Source organism: Artibeus jamaicensis, unplaced genomic scaffold (genome assembly GCF_021234435.1).
Source record: "Artibeus jamaicensis isolate MK-2021 breed Jamaican fruit bat unplaced genomic scaffold, CSHL_Jam_final contig_1998, whole genome shotgun sequence".
Lineage (NCBI taxonomy): Eukaryota > Metazoa > Chordata > Mammalia > Chiroptera > Phyllostomidae > Artibeus > Artibeus jamaicensis.
In genome coordinates, this window is record NW_026521407.1 from 12,823,566 (window position 1) to 12,836,426 (window position 12,861).

The following is a 12,861-nucleotide window of genomic DNA, read 5'->3' on the forward strand; positions in this document are numbered from 1 at the left end:
GTCACTTCCGGTCCATGTTCCCCCGGGAGCCTGCCTCCTAAAGAGAAACGTTCCCACCTCCGTTCCGCAACCTCGGCCGATGGTCGTCGGATTTCGATTTGGGACCTGTGGGCGGAGCGAGAGGAAGAATGACGGTTCTCTCAGCAGTTCGTGATCCGGAACTTGTAAAGGAAGCACGGAAGCGGTAATCCGCGCGCTGGAAGCGTGTTCGCTTTCTCGAACTGAAGAGCCTAAAGACACCAGTGAGGTGAGGAGAGGTAAGTCGGCCTTGTGTTTCTCACAGGGCGGAGGAGAAGGATGTCGTTCCCCATTCTCTCTCCAGTTGGAATGTTTCTTCCCACCTCTTTCGGGAAACCCCTGCATTCCCACTCCTTCACCTTCGTAAATTGTCTTCCGCCCAGGGCTCGCTGGAGTCCTGTTCTACCAGCTGTCCTTTGGAAGAAGGGACCAAGATGCTGGGGAGTGGAAGGACCCAGAATTTTCAGTTCCCAGACAAAGCCTCCATTCAGGCAGCATCGATGTGCTCGCTCCGATTGTGAGAAAATACCAAGCAGGCCTCACACTCTGCTAAGTATTTAATTGAATACCCCCAGCATGTCAAATACTAGAAGAGTATTTGATTCTTTACTACTGTACCCCAGGTAGTGTACTAGATGCTGAGATATGACCCGTAGTGGTTCTGTTTAAGTTCCACAGCAGCTCCGAAGAATAATTTAGAGTGGGTTATGGTAAAAGATTTCCGAGACAGCCATTTGAACTTTGCCTTCACCGGTGAAGAGGATGTTTTGTGTTTGTGTTTGTGTGTTTAAGTGTGTTTGTGCGTGTGTTGTGTTTATGTTTAAATAAAAAATAATTGCAAGGAAAGATTGCTGCTTTAAAGGACCTAGTAATTTGTTGGATAGAACAGTATGTAGCAAGAGTGTAGGCTGGAAGGGTAAAGACGATTATAACCAAATTGTGTAGTGATGCAAATTCGTACAAAGGGATTTATGTTTTATTCTTTAGGCATTTATTTATTTAGTGATTTTTGAGCAGGGAAAGTAGAGAATCAAATTTGTGTTACAGAAGTATAATCGTAACGGCAAATGGACTAGAATGAACCAGGGCACAAGTGAAGCAAATATGGAAAGATGAGAGATAGTGAAGTTAATTTTGGGGACTTTTGGCCAAGAGATATTTAGGGCACTGCTAGTAGAGACAAGGAGATGGCTTGAGACAGATACATCCAACAGGTTTTGGTGACTGGGTGGTAGGACTAAAGAGGAAAGTCTAGAGTTACTCAGAATCAAGAATACAGGAGAAAGGAAGTTTGGGGAGTATCTTCCCTTCCCTCCTAAAGATGAGTTCAGTTTAGGGCCCCGTTTAGAGTACTTCATAGACATCTAAGGGTGAAATCTAGCAGAGGCTGGAAAGTCCAGTTTGGAGCCCAAGAGGGACTTTAAAGATTTTTTTAATTTTACTTATCTTTAGAGAGGAAGGGAAGGAGAGAGGGAGAGATATCAATGTGTAGTTGCCTCTCGTGTGTTCCCTGCTGGGAACTGGCCTGCAACCCAGGCATGTGCCCTGACTGGGAATCGAATCACAGTTGTTTGGTTGGCAGGCCCACACTCAATCCACACCAGCCAGGGCCCAAGAGAGACTTTAGGAATCCTCAGACATGATGATTTGGGAATAAGTGAGACTGTTCATCTGACAAACTGTTCATGGTCAGTCTCCTTCGACTGGAATGCTAGTTCCTTGAGGAGAAACACTTTGTTCCAGGCTCTAGCTCCAGAGTCCAGAACACTGCCTGGTGCACAGTAGGCCCTCGATAACCATTGACTGAACGGAAAGAGTATATAAGCCAGCACTGTCAGATGGAACTTTATGTGGTCAGGGAAATGTTCTGTTTTTTTGTCTGATAGAGTGGCCCCTCGCCACTTTCAAGTTGTTGAGTTATTGAGCACTTGAAATGTGACCAAGTACAACTGAAGAACTTTTTATTTAAACTAATTTAAATTTAAATAACTACATTTGGCTAATGGCTACTATATTGGATAATGTAGGTATAGACCAAAAAGAGAGCCAAATACAGCACATACCTCAGGGCAAAACGGAGCATAGAGCCAGGGGAGGAACTGGAGAAAAGGTCTCAGAAAGGTAGTATGGTAATGGGGTGATAATGGGGTTAAAGAATTCAAGGGAGGAAAGTTTAAAGAAAAGTTATGAGTGGTGCAGGAAACTCAAGATGAGGCTTAGAAGGCAACTGTATAACAGCAAGTGTCTGATTCCTTAGCAATTTCAACTGAGTGGGAAAGGGAGGCAGGAAGTTGAGGAAATTTAGATGTCAATGGAAGAGAAAAAGTGAGGCATTGGTTTAAGGTCCAATAGGAAAGGTTTTTTAGGTTGGAAAATGCCAAGGGGCAGTAGCCAATGTGGTCAGTTTATCGGATGAGCGTGGCTCAGGGCACAACGGGGATTAAGAGCATTGGTGAAAGGGGGAAGGCTGGCAGGGGAATTAAAAGGCACCACGAGGAAGGTTTTAGGGGGCTGTCTTGTTCTGTGAAGCCGTCGTTTTCCAGGACTATCTGTGAGACTAGTTATTTCCACCTTGGTTTCAAGAACCGGGTTTATTGATATTTTTAGAGTAGATATCCAGGAAAAGAAACAGGCTGGAACACCTTTTAGTGGAGTTAGATGATAATCCGATCGGGTTGATATAAGCTTAGAACATTCTAACGAACAAAGATGTTAGTATTAATTTTAACACAACTGGTCAATGTGATAACATTGTAAAACATTCATCTTAACCTTGCTTTTACATGACTTTGCAATCCTATTGTGTTTTGCTGCAACTTTTATCTGTCTTCCTCTTCTGAGCTCCAGCTTCACTTTTGTTTGTACAGCCTCCCCGCCCCCCCCCCCCCCCCCCCCAAGGAACAGCTTCCTGTCTGCAGTCCCACAGACATGCTTGCATCTAAAACTGTCACATTGACCCCTGGCCAGGCAGCATCATCCCATATACCCGTCAGGGCACAAAGAATCATCCAATGAATGTGTAAATAAATGAAACGGGTCTGTGATCTCTTTCTCTCCCCCCACCGCCTCAAAAAATGAATAAATTTAGATCCCTTTTAGGTCCTCTCTCTCCTACTGCTTCAAATTATTGTTTCTCTATCCTGATCATCTACTTACCTACCTTTCTTTTACCTCTATTCATTGACATTTAAATATGCTCATCTTTCCTATTCTCTATGCCCCCTTGTATCTACTGCTTTTCCCCCTGCTCTTCACTTTTTTCCATTTCTTGATCCCACTTCAGACTAGTTTCTGCCTCCCCCCCCCAACTCCACATTAGTTCCTCACCACTGTCCTGGTCTTCCTGCTTCTGTAGCTGAAAAAGTTAAGCATTTTAAGAAGGTAGCACCAGAAAGGATTACAACTAGAGGAATGGATGAGTGAACTACTATAAAATGCAGAGGGTTTTTTGGTAAAATGAGGTATGCAAAGGGTGGGTGGTTTTTGTTGTTTTTTTTTAAATAGTAAAGGATTCTAAGGACTCCCAGGAAGTGAACATAGTTAACAGGGTTTATAATATTAAGTAGCAGTTTGGGGGAACTTAGTATTTTCTGGGAAGGGCAGGGTTTGAATTTGAGATTGCAAGTGCTGGGATATTGGGTTCCCCACAGTTTTTAGTAAATGTACTTTTGATTTAGATACAGCCTTTAAAAATCAGGATATCATACAGCAGATGTGTTAAATTATACTTTTATAATTTGGAGATACATTTATAAACACTTCTTTCTTTTCCTTCAGATATTGAGTGTAATCCATCTTAACAAATACTGAAGGTCTGTTGACCCAGCTTACCTCATTTCTAATTCTCCCAGTCCTCCTTTGAGGCCTGGAGACAGCCTTGGCTTAATGTGAAGATCTATTTGCAAAGGCATTGTTTGTTTTGAACTAGAGATGAGTTATAAGGCACTAGAGCAGTGGTTCTCAACACTATCAGACCCAACATATACTTTTTAAAGAATCATCTGTAATGAGTGAAGAATGGTGCACTTTAGCATATAGTTTGGCAGTTCCTCAAAAAGTTACAAAGTTGTTACGTGACCCAGCAAATTGACTCCTAGATATATACCTAAGAGAAATGAAAACATACTATCCACAGAAAAACTTGTACTCATAGCCAAAAGGTGGGGAAAACTCAAATGTCCATCAGCTATGGATAAATTGTGGTATACTCATACCACAGAATATTATTCATCAATAAAGAGGAATGAAGTAGTGACACATGCTACAAAATTAATGAACCTTAAAAACATTATACTACATGATAGAAGCCTGAAATAAAAGGCCACATATCGTATAGTTTGATTTACATGAATGCCTAGAATAGGCAAATTAATAGATTAGTGGTTGCCAGAGGCTGTACTAATAAGTACAATGGTTTCTCTGGGGCAATGAAAGTGTTCTGGAATTAAATAGTGGTGGTGGTGACGGTAGTTACAGTCTTGTGGACATATTTAAACTGCAGAACTGTACGTGTTGAGTGTGGCTTTATAATACGTGAATTATATCATGAAGTTTAATATCCCCTTCCCCTGTACTATCTTCACATTAAAATATCTGATAATACTGTGTAACCTACCGTATAATTTTAAGAAAACATTAATATGTCTTAATTTTAACATAAATGAGAATAAAAAGAAACTCAATAAGGTATGTATTTCCAGGACTTGTACCACAGAGTCATATAAACCCAACAGCCTTAAGTGGAGACTGCATTTTGTTGCTGACTCAAATACCGTGGATGCCTTTGCTGGGGGAACAGGAATTCCTAAAGGATGATCTTCCTTTATTTTATATAATATACTTCTGGTAAATTTAGTGTATATTAAAACTATCCAAAAATACTGTTGTGTTCATATGTAAAATGACATTATGTTCTAGTCTTACGTATTAATAATTTTGCACCTACAATAATGCCCAGTGGGACACTGTAAGGCTTTTATCATTCTGTGCTCAGGTCTAATGTCAGCAAGACAATTCCACGTCCATTATACAGACAAGCAGGAACTTCTTTGAGGAGCTGGTCCTATTCCCTAGAGAACCATAGCATTATGAGGACAGAATTAAATAAGCACTATATTCCAGAAAAGGAAGTGGAGGAGTTATTCTTGTTTTCTTTAGACCCTTTGGACATCTTGGTGAAACAGAACATTTCCTTGTTCCACAAGAGCTAGAGAAGACTGAGGAACAGCTTTGCTGTGTCCAAGAACAAGAGACTCCTCACTGAGATTCAAAGTGACCTAAACTGTTTCATCTGTATTCTTGGACTTTTTTCTAGTGCACAGAAAAAGTGGTACACTCATAAGATCCAAACTATATTTTGCTTTTTGGGGGATTACCTCATATAGTCTTTTTTCTTTTATTGACTCTAGGGAGGAGGGAAGGGATACAGGAAAGAATTATTAGCGCTAGGGAAACTGGTCAGTTGCCTCTTGCCTGCCCCCACCTGGGGACCCAGCCTGCAACCCAGGCATGTGTCCTGACTGGGAATCAAACTGGCCACACCTTTGGCTTTGCAGGATGAGGCCCCAAGGAGCTACACTGGCCAGGGCCTGTTTTAAATATTGTTGATTATATATTGTTGAGGTGTTTTATCTGATAAGCCTATAACCTTTCACTGCTACATAGTGCTAACCATTTTCCTTTCCTTTCCTTTAAGATGCTCTCCAAATCCTTGGTTATGGAATATCTGGCTCATCCTGGTACACTCAGCTTGGCTGCTGGAATAGCATGTGGCATGTGCCTGGGCTGGGGCCTCCGAGTGCGCTTTGGGACGGTCCCCAAAAGCTCAGTGAATGAGACAGACACAGAGACCAGAACTGAAGCAAGCATCTTAGGAGAGAGTGGGGAGTACAAAATGATTCTTGTGGTTCGAAACGACTTAAAGATGGGAAAAGGGAAAGTGGCTGCTCAGTGCTCTCATGCTGCTGTTTCTGCCTACAAGAAAATTCAAAGGAGAAACCCGGAATTGCTCAGACAATGGGAATACTGTGGCCAGCCCAAAGTGGTGGTCAAAGCCCCTGATGAAGAAACTCTGGTCGCCTTATTGACCCACGCAAAGATGCTGGGACTGACTGTAAGTTTAATCCAAGATGCCGGACGTACTCAGATTGCACCTGGCTCTCAAACTGTCCTAGGAATCGGGCCAGGACCAGCAGACCTAATTGACAAAGTCACTGGTCACCTAAAACTTTACTAGGTGGAATTTTGTATGATGATTGTCCCCCCACAAGTGTCTGAAACTGTCCAATTTTAAAAATAAAAGCTGAATTTCTGTCCCCAATTTAAGTATTCTTCAGGTGAAAATCTGTTCATGTTTCTTCTGTCATGTACTTGGCACAGTTACACAGTTATCTTGGGCTAAAAAACAAAAAAACAAAAGGTTGGGTTAACTTGTCCTGGGGGGGTGTAAGTCCTGAAACAAAAATTATTTTAAAAAGAAAACAGGTCATGACAAACTTGGGTTGCAAGGGGGGAACAGCATTTCCTATGCATGGTTAGGTCCCTCTGCGTGTTAATAGCTCTCCTTCTCTGAGACTGTGTTGCCGTCACCCTTGGAGAGGACCATGCTTCGAGGGTGGTCCCACTGCGGTTTTTTACTACCAGACCCTTGTGGGTAGTGCAGAAGCTACTTTATTAACAGATGGTACAGCCACCCACAGGACATTTAGAATCTAACCCACTGGGTTTTTTAATTTATGTCTCAAGGTTGAGGTTTAAAAGCATTGACATAACTCACCTGCACAGTGTTTCATGTTCATTTCCCTCACAGTGGCCAAAGGTTCTTAGCAGTGGCTCTACATCATAGCCTACAAAATCTGCTTTACTTTCCTTTTCCTAACATGAAGGCACTGAAACTTGTGAAGTGACTTGTATGAACCTTGAAGGTGGTAATGGGCACATGTAGGACTTTATGGCCATTGTGAAGTGGTGTCATCCCAACATCCTAGTTTCCCTACAACTTCAGGAACTTAGGTAATTCAATTAGGGCACCTTTATTTGCCTTTTGATCTTTGTACACTTAGCATGATGGAATTCCAATAAGACCCACATATACCAGCTGCCCAGAATATAAAGATCCCAGCTCCCCGAGCTATACAGCCTCCCACCCTTTCTCCATCTATTACAGAAAACCACTTTTCTTGAAAGCCTTTTGGGAAGACCCTCACAGTATATCCCTGAGAACTGTGATGATGCCAGGGAGAATTTGGTAACAGGCACATGTACTGGCTCCACCTCTCCATGGTTAACTTCAACAGTTAGCATTAGTTAGCAGTTCAACATAAGCAGCACAATAGCACAACTAAGGTCTCAGTTCAGTGGAGTGTGCAGACAGAATTCTAAGGACTACTGCAGCCAGTCTTAAACATTCTCGTATTTGGTTATTTGTCTACCACTCACACTGGCCCATGACAGCACAGGAGAAATTGTAACTGAATGATGCCATAGTAGCAACTGTTTCTAAAGAGAATGTTTATACTACTAGATTCAAAAGTGATGCAACAGCATGTAACTGAGTTGAAGGGAACTCAATCCTAAATGCATGATTCTGGCTCTGGTAATTTCTGAGGCTTGCCTCAGAGACCGAGGGTTCATGTTGAAAGAACAGTGCATTCCCCACAGAATGGCCTGCTGTGGCTGATTCAAATTATTGTAATAAGTTGTGACACATCTAGGATGAACAGTATACAAATTCTGGTGATGCTGGAAATACACCATTTTCCAGTTTACTTGTACTTACAATTATTTTATAGGATCTGTAATCTTAAAGTTCTTGAAGTACGGGCAAGGCCTCATGGGCTCTCTAAGACATTTTCAGGAGGTCAAAACTATATTCATAATATTAAGACATTTTTCTTTTTCACTGTGCTGACAAAAATGGTAGGTAAAACTGCTGGCACCCTTCACAAATGAAGGCAGATGAACAAGTGGTTTTCACTGCCCTTCACCCACAGTTAAAAAATAGTTTCACTTATGTCCTTGGGGAAGCAGTAACAATATTATTAAATTTGACCCTTGATTATAACATTAACGAACACTTCCGGTGCGCACCAAAGTATGAGAAAAAGACGTGAGGCTGAGTGGAGAGATGAACTAGCTGCTTTTGTCAAGGAACATTTTTGCAGCAAGAACCACCAACAAATTAGCTACCTATATTTTTCGGACCATAAGATGCACCAAGGTTTTAGAGGAAAATAGGAAAAAAAAATTGAAGCAAAAAATGTGGTAAAATATTTCATAACATAAATAAGATTTCACCAGTGTAAATGTAAACAGAACTCAACAGCAGCATTAACAACCATTATTCCTCCCTAGTTGGAGCAGGGGGCAGGTGCGTCTTATAGTCTGAAAAATACGGTAACCATATCTGAGTGCTTGGCTATAATTTCCTCATAGAGAACAACTGTCGGTATTTAGGTGAACTGTATCTGCCTCTCTTCCAAGCTCCTCCAGAACTTAAGACTTTTCTGATAAGATCAGTGTTTCTCAAAAATATGATTTTAAAATTTATATAGTTGACACATTATAACTTAGTAATAAATCAGTATTTTCCACATAACCAATGCATGAATGCACAAATCATGCATGGGTAAAAGATCCATTCAAAGTAAAGATAGACCAATGCATTTTAATATAACAGTATAAAAAGTTCACTTTTATGGTTTCAGATTCCACATTTCAACTAACTCCAATAATCTAAAAAGGCTATTAAAATTCTTTCCTAATTACAGTTCTATATGAGGCCACATTTCCATATATACTTCAATGAAAACAACACATAACAGAAAGATGAGAATCCAGCAGTCTTCTGTTCAAACTTTGAAGAGACTTATATGGTTAATTCATAATTCTTTGTTAACACAGAATGAGTTTATTACTGTTACATTTAAATGGGTTAATAATTTAAATAAATTGTTTTAGCTACCAGTACAGTAAATACCAATAGATACAACCTCACATAAACTAAATAAAGCTCTTCAGCAATTTAAGAGTAAAAAAGGACCCTAACAAAAAGTGTGAGGACCACTGGAGTGAGAGTGTCCTCACAACTAATCAATCCCAGGAGAGTTAGGCAAAGGCCCCAGGTGATCTCTTGCTATTGTACTGTCTGTATTAAAATAGTTGTCAACAATCACCACAAAGGCCTTTATGTACAAAGGCCTTCTGAAGTGTCCCAGTAATGTCTCCTCTTCCTCTACAGTTTCAGTTACATTACAGTGCTAAGGACTCTTAGTACCCTTGCTTACCGTTTTTAATTCCTTCTAGACTATCATCCTATTCAGAATAATGTTAGGAAAAATGCCTTAAAATATATTTTATTACCAATTGATTCTACTATTTATTGTATACCTATTACTGTCCAATCTTGATCTAGTCTTTTTTGTGATTTAAACATACTCCTGCAAATAATTCTGAGAACTACTCATACCGTTAACCACATGAGAGGACAAGCTCAGAAGTTCATCTTGCTCAGGGTTTGAACCCAAGTCAAAGAAGTTCAATAGCAGTTTCTCCTCCTACTATAGCCCATTACAGAGATGGCTTAAGTGGCAACTCATTATCATAGGACATAGCACCAGATTAACACAAGGCTTTTTTGTTGTTGTTCTTACTTTTTTTTTTAAGTATCCTGTAAGAAAACCTTTACTGAAGTATTTTAACTTGTTTCTATTAGGGAAGGAAAAGAGTAATTCTAGTGATTAAAAACTGGTTGACTCAAAAGTATGGGAAAGGTCTAGAACAAATGTTGACCCTGAAAAGAACGAGTTCCCCGGAACCATTAGCTCCTGATTTTGATCATGACAATGAAAGAGAGCAGAGACCCAGCAGAAACAAAAGTACAGCCAGGGCCTGAACAGCAGGATGTTTTCAATATGAAAAACAAAAAGGAAAGGATTTTCTAGCTAATACTATACTTTCCTATGGGAACATAGGGAGAGAAATTAAAGACAAGGGAAAGAAAAGAGGTTCTTAAAAAAAAAACCAAAAAACAACCTTCTGTGACAATACAAGAGGCAGGGGACTCTTCTAACTGATAATGAACACTCAAATGAACTTTTATGAAACATTCTTAGCTCTAAGCGAAGAGTGGGATTCAAACACTTTTTAAAAAATCATCTTAAACTACCCATAATTTGGGGACCATTACAACTTTATGTCAAGGAACAGCACGATAACTATATGTTTCTGTACTTTTATTTCAAGTTAATATAATTTAATATGTATGACCTGATTGTTCAAGTGAAACTCTTAGTTAATACTTAAAACTGCCACTTGGTTAAACTGATGGAGGCAGCTGAAACGCAGCTTACTGTGGTACTGACTGGTTCTTTGAACTACTGTACGTGCCTCATTAACCACAGCAGGTGTGCACATGACGTGAACTAGTGTCTCACATGTCCCAGTCCTAATTCTCCCGCTCTCGTACCATCCTGCACCCTTAGGATCCAAAATAAAACTACCAAAACCGTGGTTCGTTTGGTTTATGTTTGAGAGGTATTTAATTAAAACTGCCATTCTACATGTTCTTTCCACAGTCCAGTAATTTATTTTAAATTTGAGTAATTTTAAATTCCACAAACAAAACTGAAGAACAGCAATATTTTGTTTGAATTCTCTCTTCTGTACACTCAGTGATCTAAAACACCACAATATCCAACATACACAAACCTCAGGGAAGGGTTAGTAAATACACACAGATTGGAATCATGGTGCTCTTTGTTCCTGAATGGAATGGTCCCACAGAAAAAGCACAGGATACAGCACAACATAAGGGCACCTGTTACATAGGAAGTGAGCAAAAACACACTAGCATTTTCTATATGCGTAATGAGGAAACCTGCATAGGTTAGAGGGCCTTTTATGCTCATTTAAAAGTCAGGCAAGTTGTCTGTAACGCATTTTTCAGATAATCTGGAGAGCACTGCAGTCCAGTGTAGCATGTGCTGTTAGTGTTGTCTTTGTTGCAATGACAGTCTTGCATGGTCACACCAATATTTTCGCTTTAGCTTGTCTTTGAATAAAAGAGATTTAAATGCATTTAGACAATACATATTGTAAGCTGTTTACATACACTAAATTTAAGAGCTTCAATATTAGAGTTTTCTTTAAACACTACAGAGTGCAAATCAGGTTCTTCACAACAGATTGAATATTAAGCAATTTTTCAAAGAACAAGAGGGAAGGGAAAAAAAGCCCAAGTGAATAAAAAACATTGAAACTATTCCCCTTTGAAAATAAATTCTAAAATGATGCGGAATGTGAAATAAGCTTTTAACATAGGAGACCCAAGTTTATAGTTAGAAACAAAAAGTAGTCCTTCATGAAATAAAGGTGACAAGAACATGTGCCTGTTTTCCTCTGTTATAAACTGAGAAGCGGGCAGAGACGACGTTTCAGTACGAAAATAGGCGACTACAGGATCAGCTTCCCGTCTCACATGCTGTACCCAAAGCCAGGCTGGGGCTGCCCATAGGGTGGTGCAGTGTAACCATAGCCAAAAGGTGCCTGGGGAGGGACGGCCACACTGGGTCCTGCTGTCAGCATCAACTGGGGCTGACCTGAAGATGGGAAACAAAGAGGAGTAGGGCGGGGCGAGGAGGCAGTAGACACTGTTAGCATTGAAGGATTATCACACTCCACTCTCCCTTACTCTAGCAGCACAATCAACTTCGGGATTTGTGGGAGCACTTATGACTGTCACAACTTTGGCATGACCATCACCCTAAGAAGGGTCCTGCCTAAAAAGCCAACAAACAGTGCAGAGCCAAGGGCCGGAACTGTGCCGGTGACTATGTTACTTCATATCATCTACGGCAGTATGCACATGCATGCTTGACATGATCAGGCAAGACATCTGCTAATAAGCTTTTTACAAGATGGCATTTGCACGTTATATTTGGTGACAATATAAATGGCACAGGAAGACAATTGTTTAACATGGTTTTAACATAACTTTTATAGTTATATTTAAATTTCTGACTTAAACACATCTAAATGATAATGAAACCTAATGCACTTTGAGCAAAAAATTCAGTACTAATTTAGAGAAAGCAATAAAAATGACATATTCAAAAACACATTAAGTATAAAATAATTAGAACACATAGCCTCTTTGAAATACTTTACCATTCTTAGGAAATTTAAATGGTTGTTGGCCACATACAAAAAATGACCCAGGGAGAAGCCGGCTTACTCAGAGGGAGGCAACAGGTACGGCCTGTCCCCAACGCCCACGGGAGGACTCACTCTGCCACTAGAACGCAATCCTAGAGCTAGATCTCTCCCAAGACAGGCGTCCTCATGTCTGTTTTGTAAACAACGTCCAAAACTGGCGCTGAGAAAATTCTTTTTGGAAATTAGTAATTTATAAAAATCACTTCTAACATTGATAATGACACCTATTCTTGAAATTCTGACTCTATTGTCAACTACCAACAAGGCCTATTTAAATTGCCTAAAGGAAAGACAAATTTCGTAGATGCTCCCAAATGATCACACCCACCCTGTTTCTGTTCCCACTGTGTTTCCCATCTCGAATGGGAAGACGTGCCCCTTCTGGCTCCCATCTCTAGCAGTCTACTTAATATTCTACAACTTTATCACAACTGCCCTGGTCCTCTCAATACCCAAAGTCCTTTATATTTACACTACAAAGGAGATGATGTGTAACAGATTTGAATATTATCATTTCCTTTAGCAGGATAGATACAATGGTCACAATTTTATGTCCTCCTCCAAAACACACCTGGTTACAGTGCTCTAGCTCCACCCTCAAATGCGTTGTTCAGATAATCTGTTCACCAA

The 12,861-nt window shown here is 40.2% G+C and overlaps 2 protein-coding genes across 5 annotated transcripts in view; one reads left to right on the forward strand and one right to left on the reverse strand.

The window, feature by feature from the left end:
• The first annotated feature begins 80 nt into the window (after positions 1-80).
• PTRH2 (peptidyl-tRNA hydrolase 2) lies at positions 81-6,337 on the forward strand. Of its 3 annotated transcripts, none has more exons than XM_037163578.2 (2): positions 81-247; positions 5,714-6,337. In XM_037163578.2, the coding sequence occupies exon 2, from the start codon at positions 5,714-5,716 to the stop codon at positions 6,251-6,253; it is 540 nt and encodes a 179-aa protein (XP_037019473.2). In that variant the 5' UTR covers positions 81-247; the 3' UTR covers positions 6,254-6,337. The 3 variants fall into 3 exon arrangements, with proteins under 3 accessions (XP_037019473.2, XP_037019472.2, XP_037019474.2); XM_037163577.2 differs by having other exon boundaries at positions 84-257; XM_037163579.2 differs by lacking the exon at positions 81-247 and adding an exon at positions 4,695-4,863.
• A 2,326-nt stretch (positions 6,338-8,663) lies between these two features.
• Positions 8,664-12,861, reverse strand: part of CLTC (clathrin heavy chain) — a 61,505-nt gene continuing 57,307 nt past the window's right edge. For both annotated transcript variants that reach the window (XM_037163575.2, XM_053655091.1), the window contains one exon: positions 8,664-11,615. In XM_037163575.2, the coding sequence (XP_037019470.1) occupies positions 11,491-11,615 (125 nt within the window). In that variant the 3' untranslated portion in view covers positions 8,664-11,490. The remainder of the gene's footprint in view (positions 11,616-12,861) is intronic.